We start from the raw sequence: 22,738 nt of genomic DNA on the forward strand, positions 1-22,738 counted from the left end.
AGCAGCAAATAAAAAAATAATTTGTAGTGTATCCACTGTTCTTCTAGAACAATATTTCTTGCTTGATCACTTAATCTAATAAAACAGCCATAGCCTTGCCATAGCTTAGTTACTTAAATGTTTTGGACATTTTTGCAACTTTTACTTGTTGAAAACGTTATGGATTAATTAAAACTTTTAGTGACATTTTCTGGAAACACTTTGTCGATTATTTCAAGTAAAAATCTTGTCTTTTTTGTAAACAATTGGATTGGCTTTTGTAATATGCCATCCGGTCACCAAGATATTAGGTATAATTATAGGTTTCCTTATTGCCTTTAAAAATCAGTGTTAGTTTGCTATACAAAGAAGATGATGGCTTCCACTAATGCACGGCAACCAAAATAAACATCGGTTGTCTTTGATCCACAATAAATAACTTACACTTTTGGATCAGCAAAATTTCTTTGAATGTTAAAATACGGGTAGACAGGAGGATTCTGCCAACATTTGACGTGCTCTAATTAGATCAGTCTAGTGGCAATAAAAAAAATTATAAAGTTATTGACACTGGCTTATGTACTAATCCGTTGTTCCAGTTGGCGATTGTCCAAACACTAAAAACACCGCAAAAAATCGGCGAAAATAGGCGGAAAGTCGCGAAATCTGGGCTATGACACAGCGAGAAGTGACTTTGGAAGGTGGCGTACCGTGGGGATTTCGCATGAATGGTGGTGTGGATCAGAAATATCCATTAAAAGTTTCCAGGGTAAGTTTTTAGTGGGTTTTACTTTGCTCTCAAATCAGTTGGCTTTTGTCTCATGGGTTCATTTGACTAATTCAGTAAAAAAGATGATTAACAACCGGCTGCATTTTACATGCTAAAAAGCTGCTTTTCAGCTCATATCTAATATTAGTTTACCAACAAGTATTTTGTTGAGTGAAGAAATTACACTAAAAGTCACACGGACATGTGAATTTTGCGCTTATTTATTCAGTTCAAGTACAGTGCCTGTGGAAATGAATAAAAGTCCCTTAGTAATCCTCATCCTAATTGGAGATGAAATTAATGCCTCTTTGCTGATCTTTTCCTTTTATAATTGCGCCCATTTTTATTATTGTTTAAATGGTTGATGTTTTGTTTACTGAATGCTCTATAACCGCTAAAGAAATAAATGGCTTTTAACATTATAAATAATGCCTTGAATTCATTGATTTTCATCAATTTTTATTCGTCCTTTATTTCTATTTAAAAAAGTTTAATACTAGTCTCTACGAGAAAATTAATTTCCACTTGCTTAAAGTGCAGTTGGAACACAATACAATGATCAATATACCAGTTTTAATTTGCTATGATGAGTCAGTGCTGCTTTGAAAATTTGGACTGTTTCCCATTCCTAATATCACTGAACGATATGGAATTAATTGCCAAAGGAAATTTTGCACTATTTTATATCAGGAGATTTTACATAATTTGAAATATTTCAAAGAAAATAGCTACATTTACCACAGTGTTAAAAGTGTACAGATTGAAGAAAAAAACTGATTTTAACCAGGAAAAAAGGTACAAAACCTACCCCACTACTAATTAATTAATTAATAGATCTCTAATTAGAAACCACATTATTGCACCTCCCAAATTTTAAACCGTATATATTTCTTTTAAAAATACCGACCTAAATAGCGATGACAATTTAGATAAAATATATCCATATGATTAATAACTATCAGTGAACTAACTCAATCAGATAACCAGCTAATCGGATATTCGATCTACATATTAGCACCTAAACAATCAATATCAATTTTCGTAATGAAATCAACGAATTAAATTAAGTTGTTTTTTACAGTCGGCCTTTAATTGAATATAAAATATGTTGTGATTCTTTGAAATTAATGCTGCCATTAATTTGCGTTCTGATTCCACAAAAGCATCAATTAAATCGATTGTTTGCTTAAATATGGGAAGAGTTTTGCATTGCGCGTATCAACCCAATTGATGAATAATTTAATTAATTAGCCAATAAACCATTTCAGTTAATTGCTAAGTTGTGACTTTATTGCTTCTTGCTGATTATCGCGATATATAGCTATTAGTAAATTGCAGCAAATATTCAGCTCATATGTTATTAATTAGAATAACCCAAATATTTCAATATCTAATTCTGCAACTTTTCCCCGGATGAATTTACGACATTTTCTAAAACACGATAGTTACAGAGTAGGTCCTTAGCTGGAGATTCAGTATTTGCACATTTTGACTACTTTTCACTGTTTCATGCGATTATTTCAATTCCATAAGTGCCACGACCTTTCGCCGTGAACTCCCATAAAACCTCTTGACTTGTTAATGATTTCAATTAGATAAGGTCTATTGAAAATCATTGCTAACTGGGTGCAGTTCATGAAGTAACCAATGTAGGCTGAGGCTGAGGATGTAATGCTAATTATTCTGATCGAAATTGCTACTAGAAAATTAATTGCAGAAATCTGTACAAACACACTTGTTTGATAAAACACTCCAACTTAACGAATATCTGAATTATGCCAAAGTTGATTGGATGAAAATCCTAAATCAGCTTCCTGAAATACCGACCATAAATCCTAAATCTAGCACAAATTATCTATTAGGAAAACACAGAGTTCTAGATACAGTTACATTTTACACTTACTGTAGTTATCCTAAGTACGCCTTTAGGATATCTGTAACTATCTGTAACCGGATGAGATTAATTTAATTGTACATTTCGCTCAAAGCATCCGAAGACACTTGATCTACAACCAAGTTTGCGTTAATAAGTTAATTATTAACTGTCAACCTATAAACAGACATGTGTTGTTCAAAATGGTTTATGGTAAATAAAGCGACGGTTATTTTCGTAACATGAAGACAGATAGTTTATTTTTGTTGGGCAGTTACAGTAGCGATAACTGCCGTTTAAAAAGTTGATAGTGATGTAGGAAAAAACATCTGGCTTTCGAACTAGAAAATTGACCTAAAACGTATGCTTTTATAAAATATTACGCAAATGTATTCAAATTATAGTAATGTTTCAATCACAACTACAGCAAACCAGCTACTCATAACAGAAAAAGTTTATTAAAAATCTGATATATTGATTATTTTGTGACAAATTCGATACGCAGCATTAAAGAAACTCAATTTAACCAGTTAAGGGAGCCAATGTATTTTTAAATCTGCCCAACTTAATTCAGGAGTAAATATTTGGCTTTTTCACTCTAATTACAAATTAAATTCCTGGTCGGATCGAAAAGGATTATGGGAATGTAAATGTTTGAGAAAGTTTTTAAATAACTTCAAGAGTTGTTAGTTCTCTCAAGTAAACATAAGCAAAAGAAAGTGATGATTTTATGGCAAAGCAGTAAACAATGAGAATGGGTATTTGGATACAAGTGGATATAGTCTCCCTATTAGACGTGATTATGTTTAAAAATTATTTAAGGAAATAATAAGTTTGAAAATCAGGCAAAACTTGTATGTTGTCGGAGTCGTTCATTAACAGCATAGATGTATGAATATTGCAACTATAAATGGCCGAATTATTGAAATTTGATATTAGAGGCGTGTACTATCCAGCATATTTTCTAGGCATGATATTTAGTCTGTTCCTGAACTTGTTATTCTGGACAGTGATTTTTCCCAAATACATATGGAGAAAAGTGATATTTAAAAAAACCATAACAAAATATTGGCAATTTGTGATAGCTTTGAAGTAGTAAGTGCTTGAGGGTAAAAATAATTGGATTCTTCACAGAAAGTTAAACTTAAGAAACAAATACTATTTATCAGATTTAGCAATGATTATTTTGGGTAAAATATACGTCTTCAATTCCTGCTTAGAATGTATTTGTATGTGATGCTACATAATATGCCTTTTTAGAGCATTTTCGTATGGGTGTGTACTGAAGCAGTTTTTAACGAAAATGACTTTTAAATCCATGTCGCAACCCGACTATTTTACAGCCGTTTTAGTAGCAAATTTACAAACATTTTTCGCTCTTTATCACCCCCAAAATACACTAGTTGAATAAGTTTCAATATATTTGGCTGTTTATGTAAATAAAAATATTTTATATTCATAAAACAACACAGATATCAACCGACTCTAGTAAGACAGGGATAAATGTGCCACTTCCAGCATATTAAGCGTTTAAGGCAGAGAAAACAACACGGAATACTAAAGAAGCGTAAAAAATGAGAATCAACTATGAGGGTCGACACGAAATATCTATTAGACAATAATTGCGTTAAAATCTTAGAAAAAATATAATAGACCCATAAAATGTCCACAGTGTATATTTTAAGAAACATGCAATTTCTGCGTATATTAAATTATCATATTCATTTTTAACTGTATGATAAGATTTCGAAAATTATGTCTATGATCACTCCTCCCTTCAAACAAAAGCTGTAGAATTCCAAGTTAGTTGTTGCTTCTTTTAACACTTTATTTACACATTGATGACAAGAGCGCTTAAGATAAAATGTTTCCATTAAATATCTACTTTCTTTTTGCCAGCACCTGGTATAATGAGCATAATAAAATAATAATTCGTTCTTTCGAAATGAAGTACCTAGCTTTTTTTAATTTTCGTCGCCGTCTCCACTCTTCGTCGTAATTCCAAGAACTTTACGGGTCCCTACAATGCCTTTTCACATTACATGCTTAAACAGTATTAATTGAAATGTGTGCTTTAACGGGGTTTCTTGCGCGCTTATTAAGCTGAAAGCTCTTTAAAAGTCTATGAGATCCATTGTCTATATTCTGAGTCGTTTAAGTGTTGTTTTTGAAGCTTTGCACCATCCGCTTCGACTGACTTAAGTTCTATGGGGTTTTTATTCTAAAAACAGTTTGGTGTTTTAACGATTCGCTTATGTTCCCAAGTGAAGATGCTTAAGTTTTGTTCGCCCAGTGGAAGACGCAAGGATTTTTTGGTTAGTATAAAATTGTAGCCAGAATTAAAACAAGTATATATCAATCGCCCAAGAGTTTTATAACTTTGAAACATTAGGAGCTAATGAAAATCTTCTACTTCGCACGCTAAATATGTATTCACATGTTTTCTTCGAAAAGTTTCGGCGCCTATTCAAAAATGATGGGCTTGAAAATCAGCACAAACATGCCAACAGTACATATAATAGAAATTACTAATAAAATAAAACTACCTAAGGAGAAAGAAAATTATGAAATTTTGCTTGCTTGATAATTGGGCACCGTCTTATTTTTGAATTGCCTTTAATCCTAAATCAGTTTTATTTTTGTATTGGTGCGCTTTTAAATAAATAAATCAATTAATTTTACAACACTATTTATTAAAAGCCCATAACATATTCCAAGTATTGCCTTTATGACAGAACGTTTTTCTCTTTTTTTCCTTTATCAACATTGCAAACTAGGGAAATCATAAAGTGATTCTCAATAACTTGGATTTTTTCAGGTAAATCCTGGAAGTAAAGCGGCCCAAAGGGGAATTAGAGAAGGAGACCTGATAACATCGATACAGGGCGAAAAAACTCAAAATTTAACGAACAACGAAGCCCACAATTTGCTGAAGAGGTCCGGAAGCACTCTCAAGTTAGGACTTAATGAGTAAGTCGAAAATTCACTTACTAACGGACATATTTTTGGTAGTCCATCAATAGACCAACAATTTGCTTAATTTTTGTCCCATGAAAGTCAATTGCGATGCTACTTGAGCTGATAAAGTTCTATACAGATTTATTTTTCGTTTATCCACACCTTTAAAATGACGCCATCATTAAGCTCAGATTTCTTTATTACATTACAAAAGCAATTTCTAAAACTATTCATTAGCTATAGTATAGACAGTGCCACTGACACAGTGAATTACCGTTTAAAATAAATAATGGATAAATGGGTATTATGCAACTTCAATAGAACTGACAACACAACAAGAATCGATGTTTTTCTTTGCAGTGGCGTTTTTACCATCTCTGCGTACTTTTCTTATCAAAATCATTCATCTCGCTGACTTTTTTACTTGCCTTAAAGCTGAAGCTCAGTCCTTAATTAAGACAAATACGATGAACATTTGCTGTTTTTCTTAAGTAAAAAAGATGAGACCGTAATTTTGCTAGAATTTTTAAGTCGAAGTTAGAATTTTATACCTGTAACCTCGGCTCATAAATTTTAATATAGAATCGAAGCTGGGTTTCGATTTACAAAATTCTGAGTAAAAAAAAATAGGACACATTAAAAAAAACGACTCAACTCAACATGTGAGCTACTGGCATTGAGTAGGCGTATTATTGTAAGCTACTAATGAGGATTTCTGCTTGACATAATGTTCGCATTCATCGAAACGAAAGGGTGAGGCTGAATAAAACACCAAAGCTTCATTCAACCATGTCAACCTTAGAACATTTGGCATTGCATGGAATTACATAGGTACACATGCTGAAAAGCGAATTTACTTTGATTAATCGGACATGTGTTTGCAAGTCATTAATTACTGTTAGTTTTACTCAATCAGTTAATGAAAGACTATTATTGCGACATGTTCCTTTACAAAGTAAATTTTATCTCGTACCCGAAATCGACTTAAATCAGCTAGACTGGAATATTTTTTTTACTTAATTAATTAATTTTAACTTAATTGTTTGAGAGCTGTAGCAAACCCTCTTATGTGCAGGTGCCTACTTATTTGGCTAGTTTGGGTTTGGGGTAGCTGTCGCTTAAAAATCCAAAAAACAGAAATTTAAAAAAATGTTCAATTTCAGTCAAGTTTCTATTCTATGCCATTCATCACTGTTCCAGAATTAATGAAGCAACTTTAACCGAATTTATCTTTTCCAAATTTTTTCAAAAATACTCGCCTCCTAATAAATTATCGGCCGACTCAAGTACGGCATTTTTAAAGGTTACGTTCCGTTTATTTTTGTTTTGAAAATCGGAGTTTGTGAAAAAATTATAAATAGATGTGCATATTGGTTTCGGCTTGACGGCAAACTTTTTCACGATCGCAGTATTGGGATCACACTGTCATAACAGAGCCTTAAACGCGGTTGTGAAAAAAATATATAGGAAATTAGTAAGTAGTAACTCTTTTCAAGTTTTCTCTAATATTGCTTATTCTTGTTAAAACCACTATAATTAGGCTTTTTTGGGACTGGCTGCATGCTAAAATAGGCATTATAAATTATTATCTAATAACACTCATCACAATATATGTATAGCATGAATATTCCGAGCGCTTTTACCTACTTCGTTAAGCCAGCACTAAATCGGTTGTTAGTTATTAGCCAAATAATTTATGAACATCAATAAGGATGAAATACAGTGGAAAGTATTATTGGTGTGTTGTTATTTTAATTTAAAATTAAAATATTCGAAAGATCAAAGAAATAACCTATCCCAATATCGAGAACGACATTCGCAAAATGAGATCTTATTTTAGGGAAATAATACCAAACTATTTCCGATATTTGATTGGTTATGAACTGTAAAGCCTTATCATGCTGCCAAGTAACTAATTCATTAATTGATTCATTTCTATATATTCAATGTAAAGTTTCAAAATATAATAAGGCTAAATTACAGACAATAGTTTAACAAATATTGCTAAATCACCTAATTCGTATTATTATATTGGTTATTCCGCCTTAATCCCAGTTTTAGCGCATTTGGGATTATTTAGGCTGCATTTGCTATATTGCCCGTATTTTTTAAATAAAATAAATCAACGCCCAATAGCAAAATGTTTGTATATCCGGCATAATTCCAAGCCCTTACATACATTACATATTAATTAAATGTTTGGTAATCGACTATTGCCGAAAACAACTTCGGCTTCTTTCGAAATAATGTTTTCACAATAAAATACAAAGTAGAAAATGACTTACCCCCAAAATATTTCAGAGCCGTAGAAAATACGCCAACTCGAAGACAGTACCGAACCATCCATCAGGAAACTCATCAAGAAACTGTAAAAAGTAAGTAGTACCTAAGTTTAACACTATATTTAATTTCAACATTATTTTATACATCTTTCCTTGTCCTAACTGTTCGTAGATCGAAATAACAAATTTATTCCTTTTCGGAATTGTAAACTCTCATCTGTAAAACAGTTACAACTTCGACAGAAATTAACAAATAGTTCAAATTTTATGCTTTTCAAAACTTCTTTAGCAATAACTAGAAGGAGAGACGAACGGCATGCTAATAATTTGATTGATTATTGAATTTAAAATGGAACTATGGTTTGAGTTGTAACACCGGCTTCACACGTAAAAACAACCTAATGAACTCTTCTGTCGAAGAATGCATTAGAAATGATATAAAGCTATAAACCCAAAAAGCAATAACAAGCTGATACATCGCAATATATTTTTAAAAAAACAGCGCTTGGAAAAAATTATTTGCATGAAAAACTCTAACGAATAAATTCAATAAAATTCCAAATATATAATACTAATTAGGATTAATTTGTTTAGAGTCCAGTGTTACATACACTTTGAAAGAGACTATTGAAAAATCTTCAGGCAAGCCAAAAAATCACGAATGCGAAATCTTCAAATCCAGCGAATTTACTAATGGTAAAGGTAAGTCCAAATTAATTAAAACACTACGATGTTAAAAATTAAAAACACCATAACGCTAATGAAAAACATCAGACAGCGGGAGTGCCTTTTAAAATCAAATTTGTTCCGCTATGAGGCACCAGAAACTAAAAGGGCGCGGCACGATTACCAAAAGCATATGAACCAGAAGAAGATTATTTTCTTAGAGTCGTTTGGGCTACATGCACCAAGTTCTTTGGTGTTTTTCGTACCTGTGAGGATTTTGATTAAAAAGTGAAAAATGCGTCTACCGTGGACTTTGTGTCTCAAGCGTAGGAAAAGTGTGGCGAAACAATCGGAAGACAAATGGGATAAGCGGGAACGCCCCACCAAAAGGCGATGGAGGAAAATGTTGTCCAGAATTGGATTGAAAAAGAAAGGTATTTTAAGAAGAGGTGAAAAAGCAGCGTACTTTTTCTATGTCCAGAAAAAAGTTTTACATTTTCTTCTCGTTATGTAAGCTTTCAAATTTAGATTCCGCTTTCGGTTAGGAAACGGTAGTTTGTGTAAAAAGTGTAGAAACGTTAATTTTACTTTCTTTTAAAAAGTTGACACGATTTCAATTAAAACTTCTGAAATTGCTTATCCTGCAACGGAAACAGAAAATTAGTGAAGATTAGGCCCACTTTCCTAAAAAACTGAAAATGTATTAGCAATTAATGCCTATTCGATCTCTTATTTCCCACAAATACGAACGTTCGTAAAGCAAATTAAATTGACTTCCTAAACTCTAAACAGCGTTACTGAAAGAGAGCAAAAGAGGATAATAAAAACGGTTGTTTTTCTAATCGCAACTGAAACTAAAAATAATTTGTAATTTTAAATAACATTTCTGCAAATGTTTTAATTTACTAATATTCAAATAGAAAAAACTTCATATCTGACCACTTGGTTTTTTTGTTATGCGCAAGAGAAATTATTGCTTTATGAAAATGTTGCAATCGTTTCTATTTGTTTCTATTATGGGTATATTTCGATGTAACATTATTTGTTACAAAGCACTCACTTTCTTCTGGTGTTGGGATTAAAAGCTAATTGCCGATTGAAGGAAGAAGACTGGAAAACGGAATTAGATTAAATAAACTTATTCTGCGCTTCGTTCCCGGAAGAATGTCAGACTATTATAAAAATAATTTATTATTTTAAATTTAGATTTATATTTAATCGCAAATTACCTGTATTTGAAATTTGTCGAGTGAAAAATTTGAACGTTTTTCTACTACTTTTAAAGCATACCACCAATTTCCTTGCCTGAAAGTCATCAGAAAAGAAAGGGCGCATCCAATGACTGCATAAATAAAATTACTACGATACTACAATAAAATTATACGTGCAGTTGATCTGAACAACGGAACTTTGCAACCAAAACCAACCAATTATTACTATGTATTTGCTAGTTGGGTATTTCGCAAGGCTTTGTAGTATACAGTATTACGTGCCCAAATCCAAGCCCATTATGCCCAATTATCCTCGGCTGTTTTCACAAAATTAGTCGTCCCATCATGGACCGGATGATCAATATGCTAGAGCATAACAACAATGTTAATGGATACAACTAAAGCAACAAAAACAAAACTTGGGATAATTTTTCTCTTGGAAAGCTGGGAGAATATCGGTGAGTCTAGTGAGGTTCAAAGTGGGTTCTTTTTGTGAAAAATTCAAACAAAACAGAACTATTTTGTTGGAAAATTCCATAAAAATTTTCGATATTTTTTCAAAAACTGTTATTGACTTAAATTTGCAAGCTCTATAGTCTTGGTGCTTCCAGAACCAGAAACATTCTGGTTTCGGTTGTTCCCAAGTAAAAAAAAATGCGCAGCAAGAATCACTCCCTTTCTACAATGGATGATAAAACACTATTTTTATTGGATGACAATAATATAAAACGGGTTATTTGAAGCCTAAAATATTTATTTGTTTTCATTATTAAGTTTAATGAATGGATGTGGATGTCACCTTGTCCGAATTGGACATCAACGAATTATCTAGTACAATTGCACAATGGCTCTGATATGGTGATTAACGATGAAATTAACTAAATCGGATCGAAACTGCATTGAGCTTCAGCAATTGTTTAGCGAAACTGTAACTAAACCAGAGGAATGCTCGAATTTCCAACAATGAAAGCGAATATTAATACATATATAATTCTTTGCTTGATTTAGACTGCAATTTTCCAATCCAGTTAATCAAGCAGATGCTACTTATCACATTCAATTACCCCATTGTATCAAAATATGGTTTTGTATTCAGAAACACGAATCTCATTTCAAAATTGACTACTCCAACACCACCTCAAGTCAAATTTAGATAGGTTCCACAACGTTCTACTCTGGAAAAGAAACATCAAATAAATCACCGCAACCGCATAGTGGTAAATAAGTAATGCAGTCAGTAGTCGAATTTTTTAAGGTGCGCCAGTTACGGCCACTCTATAAAATGGGATAACAGTGTGCAGAGACACTCCCACGAAAAACGGATACGGAAGTATGCTTCAACCCATCATGGTACATCCCATTTCGCTTAAACAATTATTCAATAGCAGTATCGGCGTCGTTCTGCTCAACACGAGACTCGAGCTTTTCGTACTTTAGATTAAACAAAAAACAGTTTGACTTGTGCTTGTGAACAACAAATTTCGTGGACTTTTCTCGATTTGGTATGTAAACAATTAGTTTCTTACACGTAAATTTAAATAATATTGATATAGAGTTTTATGAAATATAGCGCAAATATTTGGAAAAAATTTATTCCAGTCAGTTTTCTTTAAAAAAAAGCTGGAATGTACTGTGAGTTTGCCCGTGCACGTAGAATTTAACTGAAAAACATCTGCTGCTAATCAAAGTTATACTTTATAAATACTGAAAAAACAACTTTTGAGATATTAGCATCGAAGTCTATTAGTGAAGCTAAGGAATTTTACAATATTAGTCAGGTCTGTAAAAAAATCATAGGTTTGAAATGCAATAAAACCTGTCTATAAATGTAAATGAGAATCTGCGTCACAAATGCAATTTCCACCGCGAGTATTGCAAACCTAAGAAAATAAATAAAATTCTTATTGAGCTAAAAAATGCGTTGAAAGTCGTGATTTTTCAGTACCCAAGTCCTTGCTCTGCAAAAAATTCTCCCAACTAGCTATTTATTGATAAATCTTGTAAAAGTCAATGAAAATCTTCACCTGGCAAACTACTTCTACTCAGAATAACATATCTGCAATTATCTGCAAATTTCCTGCGGCTGAAAAAATATCTGCCTATGTTAACGAATGACTGTTCTGACCTGCGGTCAGATTTTCCCGTAAAGGCTGCTTGGAAAGTAATTTTATATGGTAATTGGAATGTAATAATATAATATAAATCCGGCAACGATCACCTATACCGGGAAATTTAAACGAAGATAATGCAGCGGCAACAAAAAGACGAAATTGTTGAGTTATAATGACATAAAAATCTCGGACTATAATGTACCTACGTTCATTAGGTTTAAGTGCGGATTGTTAAAGTTCTCATGGGGAATGTCTTAGCTTTGGCTAACTTGTAGGCCATAAAGCTTTCGTCACATGTTATTACTGCATTTGTGAACGGCTTTTTCATAGGGCTGCAAGCAACATTAATATGTAGGCTTCCGTTATTTTTCAGATTCCAACGAAAACGGTACAAATGTTACGATCGTAACGAACTTTCCGGTGTCTGAAAAATCGACGTCAAGCTCATCTACCTCGACACCAAGCACATTAATTCCAGAAGGTAATAAATACCTGCTTAAGTTATTATTTAGTTAAAATTCGATATTATCATCAGAATATTTTTTTTGGGGTCAATTGGAAACTAATCTAATAATGATGCAAATGCGAAACCAACTAGTTGCAGCCCGCCGATGGAAATTTCATGGGCGCAATACAACTACAGGTTTTGAAAGTGTTACTCTCAGACTAAATCTCGCTGATCAGAGCCAATGTGCTTGAAATCGGCGCTAGAGTTGTCTGAGATTAACACATCTCGAGATCTGTACCGACTAATATCAGAAAACTTTGATAATAATGCCGATAGCTTCATTGTTTATTAGGCAAAAGTCAAAATCGTTCGGATCAATGTTTGATTTAATGGGATAAACAGATAAATGTTAAAAACATTGGAAGCTCTTATGTGACTGAAAAAATGCATTCAACATAAAACTTCTAGTATATGAAAACAGGCAAATTTATACCGACAAATTATTTATCTATCCATCCACTGATTTCCTATTGGAGATAAATCTTTGAATTCGTTGGCGCCTTCGCCAGTCAAGAATGAAAAAACTTGGTCAGAACCGAATTTCAACAACGGAAATATCACCTGAGTGTAAATAGACTAAATTCTTTGACCAAGCACCAATTTTTAGATGGAGCAAAAAGTAAATTTAAGAAAAAGTGAAGTTGAAAAAAAAAACGCAAAGTCGCCAAAAACTCGCGAACTATTTAATTAATATTAAATGAAAAGTTTCAGAACTCCTGAAGGATTTAGGATTTACAAATTGAATAGTTCTTTTAAAAATTCAACCGTTCGATTAATACATTTATCAAAATTCTATAATTATTTATTTCTTTCCAGGAAGAAACATATCAAGTGATCACGCAGTAGCATCCAGACAATCATCTTATTCCAATTGTAGTTCCATTCCTGACGAAGGTAAGTCACATTGCTCAGATATTAATTAAAATTACGCCAAACATATTACACAAAGCAGTTAAAGAAATTCGCATTTAACGTGACTGAAAAAAATAAAATAAAACACGTCTATTAATGAATTGATGTTGTCTTCCTAATGGGCAATATTTATAAACACAGTCAGCCCAAAAGGCTGACCTGAATTGGAATATCAACAAAAAATCGAAATAAATCGCTATATTACAGTAAAATACCGAATACTAAAATAAATTAAAAAATTATGGTGTATTTTTATCAAATTAAAGAATGAAGAATGCAAAATAGAAAATATTGGAAAAAACGACAGGGTAGTAGAACAAAAAAGTAAACATCAAAAGAACATAATTTCTCTAGTAGTAGATTCTTGTGACGATTTGAAGCCAAAACTATCTGCCTATTGTTATATTGCACATCCAAAAATTTTATTATCAAGCATTTTCCTTAAAAAGTGTCCCTTTTATATTATTTAAAGAGCTGGTTTTAAAGCATTACACCTACTTAATACTTTAATAAAATCCTTTCAAATATATCAACGCAGTTTCTCTAGGGATTATGTTTATTAGACTTACTTATAACTACTTATTTCGTTATACAAGTTTAAAAAACTATTTTGTCAAGCAAACCCATAAATAATGCTGAAATAGAAAATTTATATGTAAACTATGGAGCGGTATGTACATAATATTAACTCGGCGGTCATTAAATGAATATTTAGTTAAATTTTAAACAAAAAATCTGATTTTCTGTGATTTAAAAAATATTATGTTTTACACGCAAATACACGTTTGGACGATAAAAATTTTAAAAAGTATACTTAGATATACGCGACCTAATGCTACTTGGAAAAGATAATATCCTGTCTTCCATCCGGAAATACAAACGAAAAATCCGAAATTTGATACGCCAATGGAATCCATTACACATACTTAAGCACGAATTATCTCTAAAAATATACCTATACGTTTTCAGACTAATAAACAATTTCGCTTTTTAACACTAACAATGTCTACATAACCAGTGCGAAAATGTAGTGATTGTGGTTGAGTGTTTTGGTGTTTTCCTATCGTGCAGTGTACGAGCTAAAACCTTAACGGCTGTGATTTGGAGAAAACACTTCCAAAAATCTTTTAATTGACTGTGAAAAAGTGCTGTTTGCAACGTGATTTTTTAAGCAGTTTTCACTATCAAGGTTAGATTATATTTTACGTTACATAGGCGAATCTGTGCAAGCAAACATGAGTTATTTATTGTTTAAGCAATCACGCTGGTGATGAGATAAAATGTTATATACAATGGGAAATTCATGATCAACGTTAATATAATATTGATTATGCCGTAAAATCATTTGCTGTTGTCTGTCTTAAGGAAAGTCTCAAAAGAAATGATAAAAATAATGAGAGATCTTCCAGAAAACAATAGCAAATTCTTCAGAGTTCAGTTATTACTATTAAACAAACATTCCAGACATTAATTGTCAAATATTATTTTCATGTTTATTTTTACAACAATTATTATTATGGTAATTAATGTTTAGGAACTGAAAACACATTAAAAATACTATCGTCAAAAACAATATAATAGTGATTTTGATGACCACATTCAACGGAAATTGAACAATGTATAAATCAGCTACGTTATATAAAACATTGATCACAAAACCAGCATGACTGCGCATTTATCCATGTTCAGACGGCTCTTTTTCACAGATCCACCCTGTTAACGGACGCTTCAATCTTTTTCTTTTTTGGTGTTGAGGACGCTCTTAATCAAATACCGAGAAACTTTCGTGTAATGTAGGATCGCAGCAAGAGACTCAACTAGATCGAAGCGGAGAAAATCAAGACATGAACGATGGGCAAGGGCGAATGTCGAAAAGTAAAAAACGAAGACTGCGGAAAAAGAATTTACTTAATCGGACTGTGTCGCAGGAGAGTCAGAGCCAAAGCGAAGCTGAAATTGATGAAATTGACTCGACTGCCATAAAAGGAATAGTGGATGAAAGTGACAAAATCGTGCGTGAACCTTCGTCAAAAAATTTGGAAATTTTAAGACTGAAAAGAATCGAACACAAATATAAAGTAGAATCGCCAAAGGAACTGAAACTGGAACATGCTAGGGATGTAAAAAAACTTAAAGCAAAAAGTAAAAGTTTGGATGATGATGATCTTTTGAAAATTCAAGAACTATCCGAAGCTAGTGAAAGTGAAGACGGAAAGTATCAACCTAATGTTGTAATTTCCGAAGCATCTTCCGATGAAAACCTACTGGATGATTTTGATCTCAAAAATGAGAAGACACGAAAAAGCGCCTTAACTTCCATTTGTTTGCAATTAAGCGAAGATAATAAAATAGAGGCTACTTCGAAAATCAGCCCTCAAGAGGAACAAGAATTGAGAACATTCTTAGGCGGACTAAACCTAGCCAACTCACCGGAGGAATCTGCTAAGGAACTATACGAAAAAACAGCTGGCTTAGAAGATTCGAAAGCCAAGAAGCTGCAAAAACGCAAACAGCTAGAGGAATACTTCATGCCAATTGCTGAAAATCCTCGATATTTAGATGCGATATCTGAAGAGGCTAGTGACATAAGCGATAAAGAATGTGGAGGCGCGAGCAGATCTGTTCAACATCTAAAACAAGGCACTCCAGAACAAGACTCTACTTTACCAGGTCCGGAAGCCGAAATACCAATTTTGGTAGCAGCTAAAGTGCTGGAACCAACAAATACTAAGCAAGAAGGAATCTGCACAACCGACGTAGTTCCAGTAGAACAACAAAAAGCTGAAGTTGTTTATCTTCTGGATTCCAGCACATCATCAATATCTACTGAAGACTTTGATGATGCACTTGAAAATATTGAGGATGAATACGATGACGATACAGACGAACTTGAAATGCACAACCCAACAGCAGATGGGCTTAATACGGAGGAAAATTTTTCATTGCAGGGTAATTTAGAGTCAAGTAAAGAAATTGGCACAAAAGAACAAAAAGTTAAAATCTCCACTGATTTAGACAACCCGCGGGATAATTTGCAAATACACTCAAATGAATCCTATTCCTCGATAACGTCAAGTCAGATAAACACTTCCAAAACAATTTCCGCACCTTTAAATTACCCGAAGGTGAATCCTTCCCCTCTAGCATCATCTAGCGCTGCTGAGGCAAAAAAATCAAGCTCAGTTCAAACTTTATTTGACTATACAAAAACGCCGAATGTTTTGAGGCCAAAAGAGCCAGAAACCATTAAGGCCAAACCCAAAATACCTCCAAAAGAAAACATATTGTCCAACTCAAAGGAGAAATGCGACGTGGCTAGATCAGAAGCAAGAAGTGTTTCTGCGATGCACACATCGAAAAAACTTGTCAACGGGCATTTAGAAAATGAAGAATTCAGGAAAGTTAAAGTGGATGAAGTATCTACAAATGGCGATGTGGAAGTAGTAAAGGACTTTGAGGAATACGTTCTGAATCCTAATAATCAACTGAACGGGAACTTAGGAGATAAACCTGAAGCTATTACTACAGAAGCATTGAAAGACACATTGGAGGTTTTCACTGAACCAAATGATAAAGAATCAGTAACAGAGGAAATTTCCAAAAGTGAAACTAAATCAGCTTCCAGTACATCCAACACTACCATCAACTCTATAAAATCGGAAAATTCCATCAGCGAATCAAAGAAAGAATTTGTATTGAGACATGTAATAATGAACTCTCAGGATTCCAATAAAACAGACAGTCAAAAATTGGTTGAATTTGAAAAAATAAAGAAGCTAAACAATGAAATTAAGGATAAAATTAACAAAAAAGAATTGATAGGGCCCAGTTTCAGAAAATCTAAATCTCCTGCAGTAGATTTACTTAATGTAACCGAGAACGGGCACGATTTGGTTGTAATGAGCTGCGAGCAACCTAGCAAGAATTTTGTTGAAAAACGAGTTAACGAATTCTCGGCAAAAGATTTCCAGTTTGAAAAGTTGACCGAAACCATTAAAAATGAAGGAGTAGTTGACAGCAGCACAACAACAGGAAATAATTTAATAAAATCGCGCATAATAACGTTTTCAAATGGTTCAGAAAAAGGGAAGCCTGAACAAACCAAACTGGACGAGAGTTCTCAATCATCAATTATAGTCAACACGAAAATCTCCGATATAGGAAAAAACGAACCACAAAACAGTCTAACCAGCGGGACAAATAAAGCTTTGATTGAAAATAACAGCAACGAATACAAAATTATTCCAATAAAATTGGAAAACATATACGAAAACGTACCTAAAAAAGAAGAAGGAAGCGTTTTGAAGAATCTTTTAAGTTTCACCATTGATACTGAATTTCACAGGGCTCCCAACAACATCGCCATTCAAGAGAAAAAAGAAGTAATAATTCCCATAGTATTAGAAACAAATAACAACCAAAACATGCAGGATAAATCTAAAGGGGAAGTGATAATTCCGGTGACAATTGAAAACACTCCGACCGGCCCCTCTAAGCTGAACCCAGCAAAACCCAGCGATATTTTAGAAAAAATAATACCTGTTGAGATTGAAGGAGATGCAAAATCAAACTTCAGTCTTCCTTTGAAGGTTGAAAACTGTTCGCGCAATGATAAAGTAAGTACATTTACTAAGCAAGATATTCAAAGTATCAGTAAGACCTTGGAAGGCATTGCAGAAAAAAACATTCCAAATAATCGGAAAGCTGATGAAGTTAAAACGAAAAGTCCGAGTTCCTCGCAGAATGATATATCTCCACCAGTGCCACCACGCCCAAAAGAAAACGAAATTGAAAACAGTCCTCCAGTACCTCCGCCTCGTAGATCCAAAACTCTGCTACTAAATAAGCGCATTGCTAACAACTTAGGAGCGGAAGTTAAGCAATTTGAGAATAGGGGAGTTTTGGCAAAAGGGGAAACTCCTGCAGGCGGTGACGTGATATATTCCAATGTTCTAAGTCCACCTCGACCTGCCTCTGCAAGCAGCGAAAGCTCTGAAAGTGAGGAGAGTTCCAGGTGTACTGTCAAGTACAATCCTAATTCGTCCCTTGCAGATGTAGCTTCAATAGCGAAAGATGAAGAATTATTGGAAGCCAATAAAACTAATGAGCCGTTGTCACTTAGAGACATCGTTTTAAAGGTTTTAGTGTCGCTTCCCTTCGGCGAGGAAATTCTGAAGGAGCTGGCTGAGGTGTCCAAAAGCATTGAAAATTTTACTAACAAACTTCCATTTAAAGGTCTTGCTTCTGAAAACAACACTGTTTCAGTTCAGACTAACCAAGACATGTGGACCAACCGCTCAAACTCTTATGAGGAAGAACAGCGAAAAATTCTAGAGCTTCATAAAAATTTCGCCCTCAGAAGGCGCCATGATGAGGGTTCTAGAGAAACAGCAAAAAACAACGATGATCAAGTGATTATCACAAACATTGGCAACAGGGAATCTGACTTGTTGAGTCCAAATCGGTTGCTTACAATTATTCGCGAAGAACCGAGCGAAACAGAGCCCACCCAAGAGTTCCTATTTCCTGCAGACAATTCCGAGCAAAGACTAAAAGCAAAAAATTTGGGTGAATGGCTAACGTTGGCCAGACATAAAAGCAAAAGTACATCTAACCTCGACTGCACTAACATACCTATAAATAACTTACGGCGAACTATTCAAACTGCTCAAAGTGAGCAAGCGAAATTTTCAAACACTCGTCGGCGTTCTTTGCCGCAAGAAATTTATGAAAAACAACTGATCGATATTATGGAAAAAGAAAGAGAGATTCAACGTGAGCTTGAGATGTTGGAGGAAGAGAAGAGAAAGTTGCGAGCAGAAATCGCTCCTAGTAGACAGAAGGAGTTCCAAGTGGACGACTTTTACGTGTCGAAGAAGGGAGATTTTGCTGAAATAAGAGAAGATGTGAGCAGCAAACAAGAGCGACCAGCTTCAATGCCCGTTTTCCCAACAGAGTTCTTCAGACAGCAAATGTACGAGGAATACATGGACAAGTTCTCTGAGCGGCAAGAGAGGAAACAGCATAAAGTTATCAAAATATCTTCGAGCAATGAGCTGGAACAAGAAAAGGATGTCCTACTTAGATCCAAGGAAATAATACATCCAATCGAAATTGAGCAGGAATTTATGGACCGAGTAAAGGAAAAGCTGAGGAAAAACAACTCAACAGACAGCGACTCCAGCGAAAAAAAGGATGACGCAGCCGAAAAAGTGGATTCATCTAAAATCGAGGAAAACAACGAAGCCCCACCAGTAATTGTGCTGGACCGCGACAAAGTGAAGGGCGTGGAAACGCTTCCTCGACATTTGCAGGAATTTGTGGGCGACTTGACAACACAGCCAGAAGACAGTAAGTAAATTGAGTGTGAGCTTTGTTGTTTTTTGTTTGACATGTTTTCAATTAACTTTGAATGGGTTTTGTGTTCCTGCAAGACTGAAAAATAAGCAGGTTTTTGAAAAATAGCCACTTAATGTAGTGGTAAGTTAAAATATTAATGCAAATTTCACTTTGGTGAAGGACAGAAGCAGAAAATATTTTTTTATAAAATTGTTAATTTTCGAAGTATCTACATATAACCAAAGTAAAGTTCTATTTCAGATCGAGCTTTTTCTGACTATGCATGTTTTATTAATTGATGAACTTTTGAACGCTTTTATAATTAATTAGTTTCTTTATTAATAAAAATTTAGTTTCTCTAAGATTTATTGTTTTAATCGTTAAGTGTAAGCGCAGAAAGCTTTGATCTTGATGAAAAGAATCACTGCAGATCTTTCCTTGGCTCGAAATAAGCGAAAATATATTTAACTAATTTTTCGTACAAAAAATCTATACCTAATAGTATAAAGGGAAAAATATAATATCCAAGACACATTGTTTTCAGAATGTTATTTAGTGTCTCTATCCGCATAGGATTGATGTTTTAAATTATTTGCGACGTTTCATAAAAGCGCTCCCTAAGTAGAAATAAAGCCTAAAAATAATTGAATCATTATTTTTAAAACAAATGTGGAAAATGAACTCTAAACTTTTCTTCGTAAAAAACGACACTATTGTGGAAGACAGTTGAAATTGAAAGTAGAAATATTAGGGCAGTTGACTTATGGTGGTTTTCTGTTTACCTACAAATTTTTAATACATTTTTTCTGAACTGTTTTTGTTAGTTGAAAATAATGAAGCTTTTAGGCAGCAGAAAACGAAATTCTTATTTGAAACAGTGCTTTGCAAGCAGTTAACTCACTCATTAGAGACCAATTAACCGTAGCAAAGAAAATTACATTGACGACCGGACTTTTGCAGCCGAGTGTACCGGTTAGTCGTATTAACCTAAATTTAAAGTTTTAAATTTAGAATGTGGGGAGCCTTCGAAAAATATACCATTTGAATATTACGTCACATGATTAATTTTAGTTTTCCATATTAAAAACAAAAACCACATGTAGATCGAATGGCCAGTTAAAATATTATAGCCCTAACTGCTGATGTTTATTGTACGAGGTGAATGTTGAAAAAATTTCCCAAATATTTACAGCATTCAAACGACAAAAGAATTTCATGAATGAAACCATCCTGAAATATCAAATATAAACTTTAACACAACTTGAGAGTAGGCCTGGTATGTTCATCTATATTAGTTCCTCAGATAAGCGTATCCGGAGATAGAAATACTAAGCTTTAAAAAAATGTATTCAGTTTTTATTATGAATCCAATTTGCTATTTCTTAGGGTGCTTCAACAAAATAATGATAACGCAATGCGACAGAAAATGCTGCAAAGAAGCACGCCGAGTGTACAGGGCGTTGGCGAAAAACAAAACCTACAAATCCTATAGTCTTTTGCATGAAATCGATGCTTCTTTAAACTTAGCCAAGGGATTTCTGTTTAAAAGAAAAGGTTTGTTTAATTACATGTAAATAGTTCATGGCCATCATTGTCTCTTATATCTAGTTGTCGCCTGTTAAATCACCCAGTTTTACGATTATAATATAATAGTTTGTTCCAGCACATTTTTTAAGTTATGATTGTGACTAGTTGTTTTGTGTGGGCAGATGAAAGGTAGCCACCTATAAATCACCAAGTACAGAAAAACTTAATTACAGTATTTATAGGAGCAGGTATAACCTTATCCTGTAGTATCCATATATCTAGCCTTGAATTATCAAGGCATTCATAAAATAAATGGATGTGTCGTGTTTTATTTGGATGTTCCGAAACCATGATTAATCGGGGTTCTTCAGAAAATACCAGGGAGTGATCATAAAATCGTTACTGCTTCATGAGGCTATTAGAAAAAAATACTTTGTAGATAAACCTTTGCAGCAAGCGAGCTTTTGCATACACGATACAAAATATATTTATTACAAAGGAATAATGGACGCCTATGATTTAACATCCATGAAAATCCTTCTACAACAATTATGGTCATAGCAAAAGTTTCACTGCACATTTATAGACCGAAACAATAAGAAGCATGTCCTGAATGTATAATAAAAATGATTAATGTATTGGAAGTATGTGGTCGACACTTGGAATAGTCGAAGACATGTGTAGTTTTTAATTTACGCAATTAAGAAAGTTTTCTCAAAAAAAACTAGGTTTGATGCCAACTCTCCTACGTTATCGCAGCCAATTTATATACGGCTGTTTGTTTATGCAACTTCCGGATCGTTTACTTTAGCGAAAATAATAAAATTCAGATAATGAGTCTAGTATTAATAAATAATGTTGATGGATGTACCGTCGCAAGTTCTTGCAAGGAAATAAAAGTTGTTGTTTGTTTAATTAAAAGCACATTTCGTCAAAGTAGCTAAGAACTTTCATTTTGTGAGAAAATTTCATACTTCTCGTCCTTCGAGTCAAGCCCATTTTTTTCCTCGAGCATTTTTTTCGACATGGAATTTGATAGCTTCTTGATTAACATTTTATTAATTAGGCGCCGATAATTTTAAATAATCATTATGCAAATAATATTTGACAATTAAATGAATAGTTAACGACGTGATTAAGAAATGCCTGCCTATAAAACATTGATGTGCTTGAAGATAATGCTGGAGTGGAATTTTGAAATCTAATATAAATAAAGATGAGAATGATTGATTATTAGTTTCATATTCAACTCACCAAGAAAATAGGAGAAATAAATGAGGAACTTATACAAGATCTAAGAGATGATGGTGAAAATTTGAGCAAAATGAACCGTTGTTTCGCCCTCACATTATGTCTTAGGCATTTTCGGTACCCGCAAATAAAACACACAAATATAGAAAATGCCTCGGTAAATTGAAATTTTGAAACCAGGCAACACTCGTCAAGAAAATAAATCAATAAATTTATTATTCTTCCATAATTCGGGGCATTGTAACAATTTGATGAAAGGAATACGTGAATAACATCATCATGCTCAAAAATTCTCGGAAAAACACTTAAAATAACTAATTAAACGGCCGTCAAGACCACCGAACTTAACGCC

General features: G+C 33.6%; 1 protein-coding gene across 17 annotated transcripts in view; it reads left to right on the forward strand.

Annotated features, from left to right (window-relative positions):
• LOC109542836 overlaps positions 1-22,738 on the forward strand; it is a 63,458-nt gene that overhangs the window by 8,110 nt on the left and 32,610 nt on the right. For 8 of the 17 annotated variants that reach the window (XR_007281906.1, XM_048668060.1, XM_048668061.1 and 5 more), the window contains exons 2-9: positions 579-748; positions 5,440-5,591; positions 7,881-7,954; positions 8,456-8,563; positions 12,223-12,330; positions 13,174-13,251; positions 15,067-19,620; positions 20,995-21,162. Coding sequence is in view for 16 of the 17 variants with exons in the window: in XM_048668060.1 (XP_048524017.1) it covers positions 653-748; positions 5,440-5,591; positions 7,881-7,954; positions 8,456-8,563; positions 12,223-12,330; positions 13,174-13,251; positions 15,067-19,620; positions 20,995-21,162 (5,338 nt within the window). In the remaining variant the exon portion in view is untranslated. Of the gene's footprint in view, positions 1-578; positions 749-4,856; positions 4,937-5,439; positions 5,592-7,880; positions 7,955-8,455; positions 8,564-8,807; positions 8,962-12,222; positions 12,331-13,173; positions 13,252-13,991; positions 14,459-15,024; positions 19,621-20,994; positions 21,163-22,738 lie in introns of those variants that run through there. The other 9 variants (XM_048668062.1, XM_048668075.1, XM_048668065.1 and 6 more) reach the window with 9 other exon arrangements.

The sequence above is a fragment of the Dendroctonus ponderosae genome, unplaced genomic scaffold (genome assembly GCF_020466585.1).
Source record: "Dendroctonus ponderosae isolate FM_Combo_2020 unplaced genomic scaffold, Dpon_F_20191213v2 Dpon_F_20191213_7, whole genome shotgun sequence".
Lineage (NCBI taxonomy): Eukaryota > Metazoa > Arthropoda > Insecta > Coleoptera > Curculionidae > Dendroctonus > Dendroctonus ponderosae.